Source organism: Nesoenas mayeri (genome assembly GCF_963082525.1).
Source record: "Nesoenas mayeri genome assembly, chromosome: 3".
NCBI classification, from domain to species: Eukaryota; Metazoa; Chordata; class Aves; order Columbiformes; family Columbidae; genus Nesoenas; species Nesoenas mayeri.
The window spans coordinates 30,867,116-30,888,684 of NC_137544.1; the positions used below are offsets into that span (position 1 = coordinate 30,867,116).

The 21,569-nt window shown below is 38.5% G+C and overlaps 1 protein-coding gene across 1 annotated transcript in view; it reads left to right on the forward strand.

Moving 5' to 3' along the window:
- Nucleotides 1–21,569, forward strand: part of COL19A1 (collagen type XIX alpha 1 chain) — a gene marked incomplete at its 3' end in the record, with an annotated part of 188,045 nt that overhangs the window by 104,476 nt on the left and 62,000 nt on the right. Inside the window, exon 15 of the mRNA XM_080341240.1 lies at nucleotides 5,949–6,002. Coding sequence (XP_080197366.1) covers nucleotides 5,949–6,002 — 54 coding nt within the window. The remainder of the gene's footprint in view (nucleotides 1–5,948; nucleotides 6,003–21,569) is intronic.

The window sequence follows — 21,569 nt, forward strand, 5'->3', positions numbered from 1 at the left end:
TCAGTCTGTTTTTTATGTAGCAATACTGATACTGAAGGCACAAGTGAAGATTGATGTCTTAGCCTCACAGAAAATTTATTTTTCAAAAATTTAGTCTGCTTAAATGGCATGAATGAATTCTTCATTAGAATAATGGTTTGAGAATAGTCCCATATGCAACAGGCATCAACATAAAGATAATTTCAAATTACTCATTTTAAACTGTACTCTTTTTTTTTTGCTTAGAAGATAAACTCATATCTATTAAAAGTTCTAGACTCATAAAACTTCACAGAAGTTCTGTGAAATTGCTCTTCCAATTTTCCTTTGAAATTATTGATCTGACGCGAAGCAGATTTCAAGTTAAGTTACCAGAGAAATGGCACTACAGAAACGACCAAACCCAAAGCATTATGAGATCACTGGGGAATATATTTTCCATTTGCTTCAGTAATAAATTATCAAGAAAATGTAGCCGATCATGTTTTCTGGCAGACTGAAATGGTTCTGATAAATACTGTCTCTTTCCCACTGAAGTAAATGGGCTGGCAGCAGTTTTGAAATCAAAATTGTGGCCTGCTCCACTTTGCACTCCCAAGTAAAACTGTATGATTACTGCAGTAGCAATACCAGGCCAAACGTGGCATCCAAGTCTTTCAGCTGCCATCTCAACTTACTTCACTTAAAGATGTGAATTAAACCAGGTCATATTTGGAAATGCTGAAGGTATAGGTACTTGAAATAAGTAGTAATCTATTTTCCCTCACTGAATGGTAATACGATAAGAAATTAGTCATCCATCTGTGATTTTCCTGTGCCATTTTTTCCATTCCGGCAAAATTTTATAACAGTAAGATGTGTCTGCAGGGTCTGTGGGTTTCCATGTGCATGGTGATGGGCAGTCTTGTGGACAAGAGGCAGAAACCATCATAATTTGAGATCTCTCCAATTATTTTCAGATCTCTCTCTTCCTAACCTTCCGTTTGGGCTTTAAAGTAGGGCAGTGGGATAGTTGCAGCAAGTAAACTAACTCGAAGATATCTGGGAAACCAGCACTGTAGCTACCTTGAAAGTGGGGAAGGTATTTATGTTTTGGCTCCTTTGCTTCCTGGGGGTTGTAGCCTGTTCTTACATGAGAGGAAGCTGCTTATTTCCCCTCAGTATGGTGCAAACAGACCAAAGAGTAAAATACCCTCAAAACAGGATAGAAGGATCATAGTGACAGTCATGAGCTACAAAGTGGGACTTGTCATCTGGTAACACCTCCAGATAAGTAGATGAATTTAAGACCTGATTGAACTGCATTTTGATATATCCTGTCTGGGGTGCTATGGCATTTCTTGCATGAGTGCAGCCGCAGCAGTACCAGCCACCTCATGAGCAGCATTTGAGTGGCCAGGGAATGCTCTTCAAGTCAGTCAGGCTGCAGCTTTTTACTGTGGTCACACATTGTATTACATCAGGAAATGGAAATCTGTGGTCACTTTTTACTTCACTCTTGATGTGTGTGATTCTGTGCTGCTCTACTTGCAGGTTTTACAAAATAATTGTTGTGTATGCAATTCATCAGTGTGATTACTTTTCTTCATCGTGGTGAGAACTGTGTGTTGAAGAAGTAGGTCAGGCCCCTGCAGTGGGAATTGCCCAGCAATTCTCTTGTAAAAAGATTTAAGTGTTGATTTTGTTTCAGTAGAGCCATACCTTTCTGTTTATAAACTTATTGTTTACAAATTTCTTCCCTAATTATGTCTATTATAACTGAGTCTTTTTAAAGTAGCGAAGTTTCATCATTATAAAAGCTCGCGTATTCAAATGGCTGAAAAATTACCTTTTCTTACAATACCACAAGGTGTTTTCTGCATACCTAATTTATATTTTGTCTCTATCTTTGCTTGACACGTTTCACTAATCTACATTTACTTTCTCCCTGCCTAATAGTATTTATTCCATAAAAACTGAGGCCATGTGTTTGCTGGAATTCGTAGTGAGGAAAAGAAATGAGAGTAGTTTTTATATAGAACACAGAAAGCAGTCTGTAAAGGTCTATAATTAAATACATTTTGCGCCTTAATTAAACCTTTCTCATTGTTAGCATTTACGTTTCTAATTTGTCTTGAGAAATAAATGCTACCATGCTCAGAATCTGTTTCAGCAACAACGTACGAGTGCATAAGTCACCTGTCTAGACTTCTGCTTCAAAAACTATCAGCTATGTTTTGAAGCAACTTTCAGAATACCAAAAATATATTTATTTGTCTGATATTTGTTAAATATGCTTTTGGCATGGGCCATAAGCTTCCAGAGGAAGTAATAAAAATAACAACTTTAAGTGACTTTGCTTTTCCACTTCAACTGGGACTTTTTGTACTTGGTGGTGTTTTGGGTTTTTTTGTTTTAATTCACCAAGAGGTTACAATAAATGTTTTGCTTTTGTTCAGGGTGTGTTCTTAGGCAGTTACTCTGAGCTATTAAATTTCTGAACCAAGTCTCCACTGTGTCTCTGCAGATGCTTGTCATGATGTGTCAGACGTTTTAGCATGTTTTTGTACCTGCAAGGTCACATGCCAGGATTTTAGTCCTTCTGCAATATGCAACTTCTGATAGCTACATGCCAGCTAAAGCACTTTAAAATGTTAGCTTATGAAATTTAAAACAGCTTAACTGGCTGAACTGTTAGTTGATTTTTCTATCACCTCCAAACACATTTTCCTTCTACCTTCTCAAGTTTCATAATTCTCATTAGCTTTTATCTCTTGCTACTTGCCAAAAATATGAGCTGTTATGAATTAAAATATTAATTCCTACAGATACTTTCAATTATGTGCAAGATCTTTTAAAAGCTTACTTATTCTACTGTAGCATTTTTAAATCTGCTCTGGTTTTGCTCTGTTTTCTTGGCTAAACCTTAGTCTGTTTTGATTATCTTTTTGTTTAAGTATCCATGAGCTTGTGCTTCATAGCATGCTTGCTTTTTCTTTATCTAGCTTCACAACCAGCATCTTTTCCCTTGCCAACACTTCCCTTCAGGATATAACTCTTATAAATTAATTCACAAGTTCCCACTCTTAACTCAATTTTCAGGATTTTGTACAACTCTCTTATGCCTGCCCCTGCTTTGTGTTTTCTCTTTTCTCTTTTCATATCTCTTTTCATATTTATCCTCAGTCGTTGTAGCAGATTTTCTAAGCTTCAGATGCACCTGAGCCCATCTCCAGCTTACTGATGTATTTTTTCCGCAAGCTACACGGTAATGTTTGACGCATTTCCACTTCCTGGAAAGATGGTACGTGTAAAATAGGTTGCCTTCTGACACAAGCATTTTCAATGCAATCGACAGCATATCCCATGAGGCCACATGTACATATTCAGTATATATTCTGTCCCTTTCTGTCTATGGTGGTGGACTCTTTTGGTGGGATCGTTCTACTTACTGTGCTTTCTGTGATATGAAGGAGTGGAGAATCTGATCTTTGCTCTCCAGGGGTAGATCTCCAGAAGTTAAATAGGGATGAGATCTGAGAAGTTTGGTCTGCCTTCCTATGAATACGTACTTCTTTTCTGTGCTAAACTGTTAGATATACTGTCAAGTTTCATAGGCATTCAACAGGGGATGTTTTATTCATCCCTTTAGAGAGATTTCACTGTTGAGAACTTTTTCATTCCTCCTGCAGGTTTCTTCTTCACTTGTTTTTTCAGAATCTCGTTCAGTGAATGCCGAACATGGATAACATTGCTTGGTCATTACCAATGCCAAGATATTACAGTTTTACAGCTGTGCCAGTTACCATGGCCCACATTGTCCCACCACTCTTTAAACTGAAGATCCCAATGAAGTTAGTGTGAACTTTTACCTCAGTTTCAATGTCAGGATGTGGCTCCTTGTACAGGGTAGTCCTCCCTGCCTAGTTACCAATTGTAAGCTGCTCTCCTCCCTTTCCTTGAAGATAAACTTCCTTATCTGGTTCCTTTTTCTTGACAATAATATTGTAGAGAGAAGAAAAAGAATTAAAGTAGGTCTAGGAAAAAGTGTTGGCTATTAATTATCATTATTGTGCAGTTACATTCTCGTGTAATTCTTGTCCCCCTGGAACCTTATTGTACAGTTACATGAGGCAGAGTATTTCCTCTTCCATAAAACAGATGTTACAGGTTCTCATCTCATTCCCCTGCATAAAGCTGTCACTACAAATGAAATATTAACAAAAAAGAACTCCACCTCTTCCTGAATTCCCAGAACTTCTCTACAAAGGTAGAATGTTGCTAACAGTTGAACAGACATAATTGTCTGCAAATGTCCATACCAACTTGAGCAAAAGGGAGAGTAGGTTTACAGAGTTCATGGTCACATACTGCTTTATGAGTTTGTGCCTGTATAACCTCCATATCTGTGCTGTGGTTAACTCTCTGTGATTTATTTATTGGACACAACATTTTCATGCATATTCTAGATCCATAAGCTTTTGGGAAAAGATGGAAGTGGCATGCATCAGTTTTGTAGAAAAACCTAAATCTTAGCTTCTTTACATTATGAACTGAGGTGAAAGGAGAAATATCCTATAATGGAATAATGTCTGAGATACTCTTCTAGCATTAGTGTTTGAAATTAGAGAAAACATAGGATTAGAAAAACTCTAGAACTGACTACTTTTATTTAAAATTGAAGGCAGACTTCATGCTAATCACTTCAAGATATATGAGCTAGCAGCTTTGGCATGCCCATTTACCTTCTGAAGTTCATCTTGGGAATTAGAGATTGCAAATGAACTTTTAAAATTAATTTCTGGAAATCTGGACACTTTTCAAAACATGATTCTTAGGAGGCCTCAGTTTACCCTTACTAGGGCAATAAATATGTGTAATTGATTCTAAATAAGTTCAGAGATTGACCCAAGATATACCTTAAGTTGAACTAACACCTGAGTCTGATTAATTTAAATGGTTAAGAATTTAATATTTTAATATTTCAAACTATTAAATAAACATGAGATGTTTAATTTGTGATACGCTGTAAGAATATACATCACATTCAAGATGTTTTTTACTTATACAAAGTAGAACTCTTCAGTGCTTTTTGCTGATTACATTGAAACTCTTTTCATATTTCTTGTTGCTATAATGGAATTTAGGTAACTTCCTCAAAGTAATTTTTTTAAAAAATTGTTTTCCAAGGTGACTCATAAAGTAAAGGACGAGGAGGGGTGGGGGAAGGTAAGGCACTGTTTTAAGTACAGAGCTGTTATTTGAAGGCTTTATGATTATATCATACATTAATCAGATATAAAGTTAAAGCCCCAAAGCTTGGGAAACAGCCTGTGGTTCTGACTGCAGAGGCAGCTCCTTGCACGGAGTTCAGAGGGAAGGCTCAGAAGTCGAGAGTATATTCAAAACACACAAAGCTCCTGTGGCTGATCAGGAGAGAGGGCGAGAGAGAAGTGAGTGGTTCTGAGGGCTTAGAAAAGCCAAGCCAGGCACGCAGAGGAAACTGCACAGGGCTGGTTCTTACAATACAGTGAGCGTTAAGGCCACCTGCTATATTTAGTCCCCTCTCACTCCCCTCCCTTCCCTTCCTCTCCCCCTTCAGTGCCTATATTTGCATTTGAGTTGTAGAGTAATTTGTCGCTATTTAGTGTAACTTTTTTTTTTTTCTTATGGCATTCTAGCTTGACAATATAAAGCACTTTTCTTACAAAACTGTGATTAAATATAACTATGTTTAAGTAGTGCTTACCTCTTCCAAATTATTCAGCCTTTATACAGAGGAATGTGATTATTAATTAGTGTTTGGATTTTTTCTTGCATCTGAATATAACATTACCCTGAAGGAGGTTATTATGAATAACCTATTTTTATTATTAGAAATAAATGCTTTGTCCTGACATCTGGCTCTTTGACTTAGTCTTGTTTCCATAGAATAATACAGGATGAAAATAACACTGAATGTTACATTTGTTCAATGTTTGTATTTTCAGGGTTTACCAGGGCTAGAGGGTCCCCAAGGTCCACCTGGCAAAGAAGGTCAAAGGGTGAGTAAACTTGGTGAACAACTGGTGGGTGTGCGAACTGACCTTGATATGTGACTTCTGTCTAAGCACTAATGAAAAATGGAAAGGTAGCAGCTGAGTATGAATCAACAAACTGAGCTTTGACATGTGAGGTTTCTCTTCAGTTGAAGAAGATTTAACGACTTCAAACATCTAAAGTGTTGACTGGCAGCACAGATGTAGATATTGTCGTTTGTGCAACATGTTTCTGCTGTAATTTAAAATGACAGAATATTAAAATTGTTCAGATGTTTTTATTTTATTGTGGGGATAGATCATACCTTGTGAACTCTGGGATATATAAAATATTAATTTTAGGGTCATTATCTAAAATATTAGCAGAAACTAGAACTAGTGACCCAAGTTTTGTGGTAGATGCCATTATGCAGGTGTCAGTCTAACATATATATGCAGAGAAGTAAGAGGAATAAAGTTATAGATATTATGCTCAAGACATGAAATAAACTCTGGGTTATTCAGAATGTTAACATAATGAAGTAATTGACTGACTGGTTTCTCTGAGTTATATTTTTGTTTTCTCTGACTTACTCCATTTGGTAGTTCATTAGAACAGATAACAAATATTTTTGATTGTCCTGTCTCAAGAAATAATTCAGTTTTGAGAGTTTATGATCTAGTCTGCACCTAAAAGTTTGGGAAGATAATCAGACTCAAACATTTCAATAAATTGTACCCAGTTTGTGGTTTTGAAGTTAAATGTCTCAATAATTTTTGGTTTGTTTAGGCATCGTGATTTTTAATATCTCAGTTAAATTATCTGAAGTGGAAGGATTTAGTAGTACTTATCATTTATCTTAGTCAACTACAGTGAATTAATAACGACCAGTTTAATCATTCCGGTAATAGTAATAATAATAACAGAAGACCAATTCTTTAACTAAATGAGTAATGGTGTGAAGGCCTGAAAGCTATGTTTTATATTGTTTTTTAAGTCATAAAGATAGCACTAAATTTCACTTAAGTTGAACAGGAAAATATGAAAGCTGAGGTTATTTTTCACAGTAAGGATTGAGAACCCATTCAGAAAAAGTCAATTTAGTAAGAGAAAATCAAAAGTTGTGGGGAGTTTGCTATTAAACCAACTTTTACAGCATATTAACATGCTGTTAAAGATATTATACTTACTGTGACTTCCAGTCTTATGCAGTTAAATATCCAGGATACTGAAAAGCTAGGGATATCCAGTTCTAGAATGTTTTAGCATGTTTTTTTGTGGAGTATTGAATCTGCAGGGAACACACAGTTTGTTGGTTCTCCTTTGAGAACAGTTATAAATATGGCTGTGGTTTAGAGATATCACTCTTTGAACTTCTTAATTTTTTGAGGCAAAGATTTAGGTCTAGCACAATGTATTATATAATGGGGGATAAATTAATTTCAAAAATTTTTTTCCCATTTTCTGGCGGGAATTAGGGAGTTGGTACATTTATCATGGCCATGTCTTATTCGCGTGTAAAATGGAACTGCTGTCTCATTCCAATATCTATAAGAACAAAAGTGCTGATTGTTTTACAGTCTCAGCCACGCACACAGTTGCCTTGAGCCAAACAATGAGAACAGGACAGACCGCAGGGCCTCAGCATCTGTCTTTATCTTTCTACCAGCAAGATGCTCACAATACTCTTTCTGCTGGCTACCCCCGCCCAGCGTTAATAACAGTTTGCGGTCTTAATTCAACTCCCATGTGCATTTGCATTTCCAATACATTTAATTACACAATAACGTACTGTTTGTTACAAGATCTCTGCTCTGTTTAATGACAAACAGGACAGTGCATATCTAATGGCCATTAAATGTTTTTATTTAATCATAGATGTCATGTTCCTCTGTTCTCCTTCCAGCAGAACCCTCCAAATCTTTCACATTATCTGAAGTTATTGGTTTTGTCATGGACTGTCTTTTGAAGACTAAAGCATAGTATTAAGTGTTTAACTAACTGATGATTTTTCTTCAACATCCTGTTCAGATCTAAAGGTGCTATTGCGACCATTTTGCAGACAGAAACTGTAACATAATAGGAAGCGGAAAACAAACAAACAAACCCTACTCCAAAACATTTGGAAGTATCTATTCAATTTGGATGCCGTTTCCATTGTACTTGTCATATTCCAAGTTTTAATACCCGCTTACCTCAGCAGCATTTTCAAAAACTAGGCTTAGTTTAATGGGGAGCTAAGAGGAGAATTATTAAATGTGTAAATTAGACACCTCAGAACACACATTAAAATGATCTAAGGAACTGAGGAAAATTAACAGTGTTAATGGCAGTGTTGTCAAAAACTCAAAGAAACATCCAGAAGGCTCAAGTTAGAGCTAGTGACTTAGGTGGCACTACACAATGAGATAGAAAGGGAAGAAAAAGAGCCATGCAGTGGGTTTCTTCCCTCTTTTGAACTGGACTGAACCATGCATTTTCATTCTCAGCATGTTTTTAAGTAGGATTTTGTTATATCATCCAAGATCTGAGTTTAATGTTAGAACTACTGAGAAATACCAAAAGTGGGAGCCTGTACCAGAGTGTGCACCATCTCCTTCTGTTGACCATAGAGGGAACTTAGGACAAATATACCCCTCTCCTATATTAAGAAGAAAAAGTCAGGGTAGTAGTATTTCTTTCATCTCATAGAAATAATTGTATCAAAAAATACACAGCAAAAAATATATGTAATAATTATTGTAGAAATAGAATAATTACAATAAAGATTAACTCAGTTGTAGATTTTTAGTTCCGAGTTATGCCCACCTTAAAATACATATTGACACATATGTGAAATTTGCTTACAAGCACAAATCTACAACATCACTCATTTAGATGTTGACAGTGGGTTAGTTATTTCAAGAACAAAGGGGGATCAATACATTATTTGAAATAAAATGGTTACAGCTTTTGTCCAGTAAGTATATTGTAGATACAGTTACATGGTATCATTTGAGCCAACACATTATTATTAAAATAATAAATATGTCACTTTATGTGGCTTGGTGATTCAGTGGTTTACTGTTATATGATCACGCGAGGATATGATCTTGCTCCCGCTTCAACAAGCAGTTTAGCTTCTTCCACGTTTAAATGATGGTACGCAAGTAAGTCAGCCATGGAACTTGATGACAGAAGTGTGTGAAGTATCCTCTGTCTGAGCTTGTCTCCTGGAGGTTTTCCAGATATCCCGAAGGACGAAGGAGTTTGCAGAAAACATCATACACTAATAATTACAGAAATTTAGTGTAGGGAGATCATTCAGAATGAGAGAGAAGAAGCCCTGAAAGCTCTTTGACTAGATCTGCGTAGTGTCAAAGGATCCCGTATCAGGATGCACGCTCCATTTTTTGGCTTAAGACTAAATTCCAAACTCACTATAACTTGGAGGTAGTGCAGTCATGGAGAAGAGCTAGTGCAACGACAAATAAAAATTGGATTCTTATGCATATTACTTCTTTCATACTGCTGTAGTAGCAAAATGCACAAATATTTTTTTCTATATAAGTAAATATGTTAATAATCTAACATTTAGCAATTGTGTTGGTTATAAGAGTAAATTCATTACTTCCGTTCTTTCTCCACCTATTGCGATGCCTTTTCCTCTCATCTCCTTTGTTATGTCTTCTCATTCTGCACATAGCTGGCTTATGCAGAAGAGAGGAACCTTCATGAGAAACGAGGTAGTACAAATAGTGATCTTCAGACTTTTATAGTTTGTTTCCTTTGCAGAGTAATTAAAAGAAAGGAACAGAGTTGTGAGCTAATGTGAAGCGATTGGCTTTTTGTTTATTACCACACTTCTGTATCTACACAAAAGAAACAACATTTACAATAGCTCCACCAAAAAAAAACATAAAAATCAATGTTTCATCATATGTGGCACATCCTTATTTAGGGTGCTACTTGGAAGAGGAAGGTAATGATTATAGCAGAAGAAATAATGGCTACATGATAATCTGACCACATCCAGACACCATACAGTGAACTTATTTCTGATTCTTCAACCAACCTGATACACATACAATACTCATTGAAAGGTATTTTTTGTTGTGACAATCTCTTAAGTGAGCTTAGTTAAAGTTTGTGTTTATACTGTTCTTATGTTTCTCCTTTTGTCCTGGTACCCACTTCCACTCACACGTGTTAGATAGCTTTGTGTTTTCCTGTGGGTAAAAGTTCTCAAACCTTTGCAGTTCTTACCAAAAGACCAGTGTTTCTCCTTGCTCTGCCACTGGTGACTAGTACAATTTTTAGTTTTGTTATCTTTAGTGAAGTGGTTTATGTTAGACTTGAGGCCTTGGTAAGAAAGAGCTTTTGGTTTTAATACTGGTCACTGGGAGAAGTGGACCAGTAGAGATGGCTGCTCATTCCCTCTTCCTTGTTCCTGTATGAGAGACACTGGACCATTCTGTGGGTGTTACCTTCATACATCATTTTTCAGCATCCCTCTTGTTGTCTTCAGTCATTCAGAGCAGCGTCTTACTGCTGCAGCAACTTGATACTATTACACCAGTGCTCAGAATGATGTCAGGATCTTGAGAAGGTTATTTGATGTTACTCAGAAAAGTCCCTCGTCCAATATTGCTCAACAACAAAAAATAGAAATATTGGGTGCTAGCCTAGCATTGCATGGAATTTAAACCACAGTGGACATCTACACCATCTTTCTGGCTCCCTGCATTACACAGAACTTTGTTATTTCTCCCAGTATTCTTGCACTTTGTATATCTTTCATGGTAGTAGTTTCCACCTGAAAGACATCAATAGAGACTTTGGAAGTCTCCTTTATTTTCAGTTGTTGTTGTTCCAGTGTTTCTTGTTGGTACCACATTTAAAAATGTGCTTTTTATTTTACACTTGAGCATGTAGCTTAAGCCTCCAACAACTGTTTGGGATTTTTTTTGTGTCTGCTTTGCATTAAAAAGATATTTAAAGTATTTTTCTCTGTAATCAAATCACCATTCAATTTATTTTTGAGAAAATTAAACTAAGATCCTTCAGATCCCCATGTAAAGAATTTTTTTCAGTCCTCAATAATTTCTTCATGTTTCTGTACTTTTTAAAAATTTCCTATATTTGTAAGTATAGACCAAATAGAGTTTTCCAGATTCTACCTTCAGTATATTAAATGCTGTGAAGTGAATTTATATTTCCAAAATATATTCCAAGCTTTCCAAAGCTAGTGATTAATTTCAGTTGGAGGTCTTTGTAGCAGGGACCTTCTCTTGAACTTGGTGCATTTTTTATAAATACTATTTTTTTAAAACAATTTAATTTTAAATACAATATTTTAGTGAATTCCAAAAAATCTTTTAACACAAAGCATCATCACAAGTTTATTAGACAACTGTACTGTGAAATCTATAAATGATCATTTTTCAATCAGGTCCAGCATGCAGCTAGCAAACAAAGCAGTTTGTGCAGCAGTTTCTGCATCTTTGAGATCTGCTTGTTACCTTCTTGAGCTTCTGGGCACTTTTTGTGGGATTTGGGAACTTCTGGGAATCCTCTCAGGAAACTGAGTCTGCCTGCTGCTGCCAGACAAGGCTCAGGTAAGGGCAGCTCTAGCAGATTCTACCTAAATCCATCAGCTGTCCTTGCTCAAAGGGTGCCTGCAGCTTTTGCTCTAGCTGACTCCTGATTGGACTAGATGATCTTTTGAGGTCCCTTCCAATCCCAAACATACTGTGATACTGTGATACTGTGATTAGGAAGGGTCGAGCCCCCTTTTAGCCCATGCCAGGAAGAGGACTCTGTAGTAGGCAGGCAATTCAGCAGTTTGTGCATCATCACGGATAACAGAAGCAGCAAATGGATGTGCAGCAGTTTGCACTGCAGTTCATGCAGAAGGCCACAAAGAAGAGGCCAGCAAACTTTCTCCATCCAACATACACATCCTTAAATATGATGGTCAGAAGGCACAGGACCCAGACACCACCAAAGTAACTGTCTGTTTGCTGTTGGACTCTTACACCCAGGCAGCTTCAGAAGAAAGATACAGCTCTGAAAGTCCATGGAACCTGGTGGGTTACATCCACAAGTGCAGAGAAAGCTAGCTGATGTCATTGCAAGGTCACTGTTAAATGGTCATAGTGATTGGGAATGGTTCCTGAAGACTAGAAGAAAGCAAGTATCACTTTTGTCTTTGAAAAGAAAGATCTAGGGAACCACAGGCAAATCATTCTCATCTCAGTCCCTGTAAGTGAGTCAGAGGAAACCCACCTGGAAACAATTTCTAAACACATGAAGGACAATAAGATGAATGAGATAGTCTGTGTTAGAGAAGTTCTCTATATAAGAAGCAGTATACAAAATAATTCAATAAGCTGAGGAAGTCTATTCCCCATCAGTTTGCATGGATTTATGAAGGGGAATTATTCTGGGGTGCAAACTGGAACATAGGAGGTTCCACGTAAATATGAGAAGAAACTTCTTCACAGTGAGGGTGACAGAACACTGGATCAGGCTGCCCAGGGAGGTTGTGGAGTCTCATTCTCTAGAGACATTCAAAACCCACCTGGACACATTCCTATGTAACCTCATCTAGGTGTTCCTCCTCTGGCAGGGGGATTGGACTAGATGATATTTTGAGGTCCTCACATTCTGTAGTTCTACAATGAGGTGATTAGCTTGGTAGACGAGAGGTGAACAGTAGATGTTGTTGACCTCAACTTTAGCAAAGCCTTTGACACTATCTCCCGTAACTTCATCTCATTAGCTTCATAGGTAAGCTGACAAAGTACAGCTAAGATAAATGGATGGTGAGGTGGATTGAAAACCAGCTGAACAATTGGGCCCAGAGGGTTGTGATCAGTGGCACAAAGTCCAGTTGGAGACAAGACACTAGTGGTGTACCCCAGGCTTCAATACTGGAGCCAGGACTGTCCAGTATCTTCATTAACAACCTGAACAATGGGCCAGAACATAACAGAGAACTGGGACAAGGGGAATCACATGAAGTTCAACAAGGGGAAATGCAAAATCCTGCATCTATGGAGGAATAACCCCAGGTACCAGTATACACTGAAAGCAAACTGTCTGGGAAGAGGATTTGTGGAGAACCTACTGGACAACAAGAAGACCGTGAGCCAGCTATGTACCTTTGTGGAACAAAAAGGCCAACAGTACCCTGGACTGTATTTGGAAGAGCATTGCCAGCAGGCCAGGGAGAGATCCTTCCTCTCCTCTAAGAACTGGTGAGACCACATCAAGGAAGACATGGGCTTAGTGAAGTGTGTCTAGCACAGGACCACAAAGTGGATTAAAGGAAATGGAGCATCTTTTGTGAAGGAGAGGCTGAGAGAGCTGGGACTTTTCAGCCTGGAGAAAATAAGGCTTAGGGGGCATCTTCTCAGTGTGTATAAATACCTGACATGAGGGAATGAAGAAGAGGGAGACAGATTCTCCTCTGTAGTAGCCTGTGACAGGACGAGAGCCAATAGGCACAAATTAAATAACAGGAAATTCCATCTGGACACAAAAAACCACTTTTTTATTGTGAGAATGGTCAAATACCGGTACATGTTGTCCAGAGAGGTTGTAAAATCTCCATCTGTGGGGATATTCAAGAGTCAAGTACATACAGTACTGGAGAACTGACCCTGCTTCAGGAGGGGGATTGTACTAGGTGATCTCAAGAGGTCACTTCCAACCCAGACGATTCTGTGATTTTTATTTAACTAGCCCTATCTTATTCTCAGAATAGCTGCCAACAACTTCATTTTTTATAGATTAATAGGATTTTTTTTTTAATGTTTCAGATGTATTTAAACAGACATTTTCTGCTGTGGTAGTTTCCCTGGTTCCAGTGAGGAATTCAGTTCAAACATCTACAAATCTTTCTAAGACACCACAGTCATATTCTTGACTTTGTATTCCTTGGAAAGTTGCAGGTGTCCTGAAGTAAATATTTTTGAAACAACTTCCTTATTTCCAGTTGTTGTGTTTATAATACCAAATACTTCACTTAAGAGGAAGTTATTTTAGCATTATCTTAGTAATAAATTAAGCACCTCATAAAACTAAGAGTCCTTTGCATTGTCATATCTAGTGTTTCAGCATTGATTTCACTAAAATTAAGCATTTGGAGGGACCTTGTGACCTTGCAATACTTACTTTATATTAATATTCAGTTTACTCTCAGAGATTACAAGTTTTTTTAATCAAGCGGGAATAAAATTATTATAACACAGTGTAAAATATTCCTAAGTAAATAAATGGGCGGGGAGCTGTTAGGTTTTCTTAACATAATTATTTAGAGTGACATCAAAATTAATTTAAATTCAGATTGCATTTATCTGGTTTATAGAACTTAAATATTTCTTTGACATAATTTGTTTTCTAGTTCAGTGAGTAAATGTTGTACTCAACCACTTGTAAAACAAGCTTTACAGAGCAATGATAATTACTGCATAGCAGGTCTGGCTTCTGGCACAGTGCAAAAAGTATTTTTCACAGCTATAGCTCTGGAGTTTTGGAATGTCTTTTAATCTTCTCAGTCCTTCTTGACTTTGATGTAAGTTCTTTTTAAGTATGGAAAGCTCCAGTCTGATTTTTATCTTTAAGTTGGAGTGCTGTGTGGCAAGGCAACAAAGGAAAGCTTGTGATTGGCCTCTACTACAGCCCTCCCAGTCAGGAGGAGTCTGTTGATGGAGCCTTCTTACTCCAGCTACAGGAGGTGTCATGCTTGCAGGCTGTTGTCCTGCCGGGGGATTCCAATCACCCGACATCTGCTGGAAAAGCACTGCAAGCTATAGGCAATCCAGGAGACTCCTGGAGTGCTTTGAGGATAACTCTACCAGGGGGTATGCAATACTGGACCTGTTGGTCACCAATGCAAGTGAGCTAATTGGTGATGTCGAGACTGGAGGTAGCCTGGGCTGCAGTTATCACATGCTCATGGAGCTTGCAGTCCAGAGGGATGTGGGGCAGGTGATGAGTAAAGTCAGGACCCTGAATTTTAGGAAAGCCAACTTCTAGCTCTTCAAGGAGTTAGTCAACAGGATCCCCTGGGAAACAGCCTTCAGGGACAAGGGAGCAGAACAGAGCTTGCAGACCTTTAAGGACACTTTCCGTTGAGCACAACAGCTTTCGATCCCCAGGTGTAAGAAATTGGGTAAGGAGGGCAAGAGGCTGGCATGGCTGAGTCAAGACCTGCTGGTCAAGCTAAAGGGCAAGGAGGAAATTCACAGGCATTGGAAGCAGGGACAGGGATCCTGGGAAGAATATAGGGACACGGCCCAGTTGTGCAGAGATGGGGTCAGGAAGGCCAAGGCACAGCTGGAGCAAAGGAAGCAAAGATTAACAAGAAGACCTTCTACAAGTATGTCAGCCAGAAAAAGAAGGTCAGAGGAAGCATGCCCCCTCAATGAGCAAGACTGGTAAACTGGTAATAGTGGACTAGGAGAAGGTACTCAACAACTTTGCCCCAGTCTTCACTGGCAAGCTCTCTTCCCACACTTCTTGAATTGAAAATGAACTGCAAGACAGGGACTGAGGGAGCAAAGTCCCTTGCACTGTAAGTAAGGATCTGATTCATGACCACTTAAGGAACCTGAACATGCATAAGTCCATGGAACCTGATCCATCCCAGGTTCCTGAGGGAACTGGCTGACGTAGTTGTTGAGACACTCTCCATGATATCTGAGAAGCCTTGGCAGTCAGGTGAAGTCCCTGGTGACTGGGAAAAGGTAAACATTGCACCCATTTTTAAAAAGGTTAGAAAAGAGAACCCTGGGAACTACCGACCTGTCAGCATCACCTCTCTGCCTGGGAAGATCATGGAACAGATCCTTCCAGAAGGATGTGCTAAGGCGCATGGAGGACAGGGAGGTGATTTGGACAGCCAGCATGGCTTCACCGAGGGCAAGTCCTGCCTGACCAACCTAGTGGTCTTCTGTGATGGAGTAACTACATCACTGGACAAAGGAAGGGTTACAGATGTCATCTGTCTGGACTTCTGTAAAGCCTTTGACACAATCCCCGCAACGTCCTTCTCTCTAAATTGGAGAGGTATGGATTTGAAGGATGGACTGTTTAGTAGATAAGGAACTGGCTGGGTGGTCACACCCAGAGAGCAATCAATGACACGACGGCTGGATGGACATCAGTAACAAGTAATGTCCCTCAGGGGTCCATGCTTTGACCAGTACTGTTTAATATCTTCATCAATGACATAGACAGTGGGATTGAGTGCACCCTCAGCAAGTTTACAGATGACATCAAGCTGAGTGGTGCAGTTGAAATGCCTGAGGGACAAGATGCCATTCAGAGGGATCTGGACATGCTCAAGAAGTGGGCCCATGTGAAACTCATTATGTTCAACAAGGCCAAGTGCAAGGTCCTGGGTCGGGGCATCCCCTGGTATCAATACAGGCTGGGGGATGAAGGGATTGAGAGCAGCCCTGCTGAGAAGGACTTCATACTGGTGAATGAAAGATTGGACATGGGCAGGCAATGTGCCCAGGATATGATTGGACTTCTGGGCTGCATCAAAAGGAGCATGACCAGATGGTGGAGGGAGGTGATTCTGCCCCTCTGCTCTGATGAGACCCCACCTTGGAGTCCTGTGTCCAGCTCTGGAGCCCTCAGTACAGGAAAGACATGGACCTGTTGGAGAGGGGCCAGAGGAGGCCACAAAAATGATCAGAGGGCTGTAACAGCTCTGCTGTGAGGACAGGCTGAGAGAGTTGGGGTTGTTCAGCCTGGAGAAGAGAATGGTCTGTGAAGGCTTTATTGAGGTATTTCAGTACTTAAAAGGGGCCTATAAGAAAGATGGGGACAGACTTTTTAAAAGGATGTGTTACAACAGGACAAGGGGTAATGGTTTTAAACTGAAAGAGAGGAGATTCAGGCTAGACACGAGGAAGAATTTTTTTACACTGAGAGTGGTGAAACACTGGCCCAGATTGCCTAGAGAGGTGATAGATGCCCCATCCCTGGAAACATTCAAGGTCAGGCTGGACGTGGCTCTGAGCAACCCAATCTAGTTGAAGATGTCCCTGCTCATGGCAGGGAGGTTGGACTGGATGATCTTTGAAGGTCCCTTCCAACCCAAACTATTCTATGATTCTATGTTCCTTCGCTTGGGTATTTAACAGTCTAGAAATTGTTGATATAAAAGGTGGAGATAATTTTCAGCTTTTCTACCATGGTTTATTGACCGTAAAGGTGAAGTAAATAACCAGTAAGGTAGGATAAAGTTTAAAAAAAAAAATCTATTTTTCCCACTTTGACATTTAACAATGAGGTATAAAATGTTCTAATTTAGAACGTTGAAGACAGATTTGTCAATTAGATAATAGTTCTATCATTTTTAAATTTCTTTGTTATTTTTCATGATGAAATAAAAATCTAACTTTTAATGGAAAAATCTAACTTTTAAAGGAATAGCAGAAATTATTTCACTTTTAAGATCTCATTTAGAATTTTCAGGCTCCTTTCCAAATACTCTATTATCAAACTTTCTTGTAATGTCTCTTAGCAAAAGGTATAGCATCATGAAACAATATGAAATTGTTTCTCATAATTTAAAATGAAGGTATTCATTCTAAAGATATCTAAATGTAGTTGAAAAATGTTTCTGCAAAGTGATTTTGAATTTAAAATACACTTTTGTGAATACACCTGAAAAATTGGTATGGATTTTCTCTAGGGATTTGTTGCCAAAATACATCGTGGCATTTCACTTCTTGGGAGCACTGTGCCTGTTTAAGGACTTTTTTTGATGTTTGTTAAATGCATTTGGATAATATTACATAATCTGACTAGGTGCTTTCTTTTAGAATTTTATTAATACCAAAAAAAAATTTATTAATACAAAGAAACTAGAGTTTATTTGAAATCATTCCTAAAATTAGAAAGCCAAGGCTGAGTGTGGGAATGCTCCTGCCTTAGCGAGGAGCTCCCTAGTGACTTCTCTCTGAAAAAAGGGATTATGGTCTGTGTGCTCTGTTCTTCTGTGAGCCATGTTTCTATGAAAGGCTTTAGTGGGATATGAGAGGCAGACTTTGACTTGTTTTCTGTAAACGGCTTAATTTCTTGCCTTCTGGACTTATTTCCTGGGAGTTTATTCAGGTTTAACATTTAATACAGAGGTTAATTTGTAATACACTGGTTACCATAATACATTCTCAAGGCCAAGGTTAATAGGATTTAAAAGGAATTTTATGTTCAAGTCCTAATGCCGTATTTCTGAAGTTTAAAAGATTTCATTGACTGCAATGTAGGTTTCTAGTTTAGGAATAAGAATATCCATACTATAAGATTTCTAAGGATTAAAAAAAAAAAATCTTGTGCAATTGTGACACTACAAAAGTTAATGACAAAACTTTTAATAATGTTAGCTGTGCACTCAGGTGGTTAAATGTCAAAGCTCTCTTTAAATTTTACTAAATTTTTGGCTAAATGCACAGTGGAAAATAATGACTTGGTATTCAGACTGTGCATTTGTTGTAGATTTGTAATTTTCACTTTGTGAACTGTCACGTAGTTGATTTGGGTCATGGAGAACCTCCTCCCATCCCACAACCAATCGGTAGATGCACACTGTTGTGTAACTGGGTTGGGTGGGTGATTGCTCCGTTCTTCATGATTAATTTTAATCTTCTGTTTTCAATTAACTCTTGAACTGGCTTTCTTACTGATACTGCCATGTGATGTCTGCCTGCCTTCACCTAAAATGGCAGCCTGACAGGGTTTTTCTGGTAAACCATGGAGTAGAGGACTGTGACCAGTGCTGGGACGGGCTGGGTTGAGTTTCCCCTGGGTTAGATTTGGTTCTAACTCTGCAGGCTCCAGGTGAGCTGCCAGAAGCCATGGCTTGTGGCTATGGACAGAGAGGGAAAACTGGGAAGTCTACAGGGACTAGGCATATCAAGTTAGAGGACTGAGACAGAGGAAAGCCTCTTTTCTGTACTCTGAATTAGTGTGGGCACTGGGATTTGCCTGGCTGCTTGGTGGCAGCTTTGGGTATCTGGAGAAATAATAGTCTTCTAACTGCCCTGAGCTCCACTCACGTGTCTGCATTTAGGTGCCCAAGGGGCTGGCATGGTGTCCGTGGGTTGGGCACTCTGAGACAGGGGTCCTGACTTTCCACCTGCCTCCTGCTTCGGGTATAGCTGCCCCTTTATCAGTCTGATTTTGAGGATTATTCGAAAGAATCTTAGTTTAGCTTGGCAAACAAGTTACATAACGCTCATTAATCTTGCATAATAACTACAGTAGTTAAGACTTTAAAGCCCAGCTTCCTTCTTTCTCTAGAGCTAGTTCCTGTTTTGAAATGTGATGATGTGTTTCAGGAACTGCTAATTAGCGGTTTCCCTTGAAAATTCTCACGGGCTTATTCTAGGAACTTTTCCCTCCATACTCAAGTGTGGGTTCTTTAAATTATTAATTCTATGTATCGTGTCAGTGTTCCTACATAAATCTGCTCAATTTTATCCTAAAATAATCTGTGATTTATTTTTAGACACTAGGATTAGCAATCTTACTCTTCTATAGTTAGAAGTACGTGAATAGATGAATGCAACATGATACAGCAGGGGTTGCAGTATAGACTTTGAATTCTTGCGTTGTGTGTTGGACCTGCAGCAGTGCCAAGGGGCGGCAGTCAGAATAAGAGCACAAGCTTACGGAAGGATGCACAGAGCCTCTCTTCTGAACAGCTTTCCATCTAATGTGAGGCAAAGCTCATCAAGTCATTTTGATTAACAGAAAGGATGAAGGAAGAGAGGAATAAAGAGTGCAGTTGACCATGTACTTCACTTAGGCACTCAGCTGGGGTTTGCTGAAGCACATAATTTCTTATTTACTTTATTTTTAATATTTTATCTTTTTTTTTTTGCCCCTGAACAAGCAGTTATTTGAACGATTTTTGTGTGAATTGTAGCTGAAGTTTCTCCTATGGATAAGACCAAAGTAGCTGACTGTCCAAATTAGCTGAGAGCAGATATTTCATGAGTCAAGGGGACAGGATACAGTATCAGTAACACTTAGACAACTTCTTAATGCATTGATTGCCAACAAAAATACATGCAGCACAAAAGAAATAACCAGCAACTGTTTTGGTTTCCTTTTCTTTAGATATTATTCTGAGTAGCATTAGACAACTTGTTGACACCACTTATCTTTTTTAAGCTAGCGTTAAGTGGTATTGCGTTTTTTGTATAGTTAAAGGAAGTATGTGATTCCTACAACATTTATTTATATTTTGAGTAGTTTTAGAACCTTGATATTTGTTCAGTGAACTCAACTAATTTAAGGTAACGGACCTCCTGTGGCAGCTGCCGACCTGTGCCCAGCGGTAAAGCAGCAAACGAAGCTCTTCAGGAGCTGTCAAGACCCACTTTGGAGCAGGAGATGAGAAACGTGGCTCTCCACTAACCCACTCTATGAACCAGAGAAGACACTGAGATGTTTTTCACTTCTTTCTTGCCAGAAGAAAGACTCAGGATCAAACTGTAAATATTTAGTCATAGTCTGGCTCACAGTCTGCTCAAGGCAAGGCCATAATGGGCTTATCAAAAACATTCTTCTAATTTTTCTAATTATCCTAAACAAAACATAAACTCATTTTCTCTAGTTACACTCTTACTGTAGGATATATTTTAATTTTTTCCATACTGATGCTGGGAAGTCAGAGAGAAGCAGGAGTGCTGGCAAGTACGTGGAGTTGTGTGTATTCCTCACATTTAAATCTGTGTTTGAAAGGTAGTGCTCTTGTATGTATTTCTGCATTAAAATTAAAATATCAGATAGGGTGATAGAAGGGTGCTTTTGAGGAAAAAAAAAAATTAAAAGGACTTTTGTTCCTCTAGAAAAAGCAAATACTTCATACCAATCTGTGTGGTTATTCTACAGGTTTTTTGTAAACATGGCACGTAGTATAATGACTAATAATGTAATGGTCATATGAAAGGTAGGCCAAAGTGGTTTTTCTGTGTTTCACTGGGTAGATGTTCTGGTAATTAATAATTGACAGTGAAAAATAACTTCTCCTTATTTTATTTTTTTTTTTAATAACTGATTTTTCAGAAAGTTTGTTAAGTTTTGGCTTTGTAATATGTCATAAATCACATTTTGGATCATCTTGTAGAGATAAAATTGCCTTCCCAACATACTGCATGTTTTCCTGTGTAATTAACACCTTATTCACAGTTGTGTCTGCCAGTCAAAGCTCTGCCTTCTTCCCCCTGACACTTCCTTGATACTTTGTTTAGACTGCTGAGATTTTAAGTGTCATCCTCAGGATACTTTAAATAAGTCCAAACAGGAAAAGGAAGGTGCTTCAAGAAGTCAACAGTATAGATCATTTTAACTCAGAGAGACTATTTTAAAAGTATGAAGCAATTTATCTTTGTTTATTACTTACATCATTGCCTCTCAATCTGTTTTTCATACTTTCTAAGGAAAGTTTACTGCTTTTCAAAAAAAGCCAGGAAATGTTAGTTTCCGGCTGTATTTCTGAAGTAGAAATCAGCCCAAAAGTCTGGATGTAGCTAACAGCAGCCCCCCTTTCCTCATGTGTGTGCACCTTTCCCAGTCCTGTC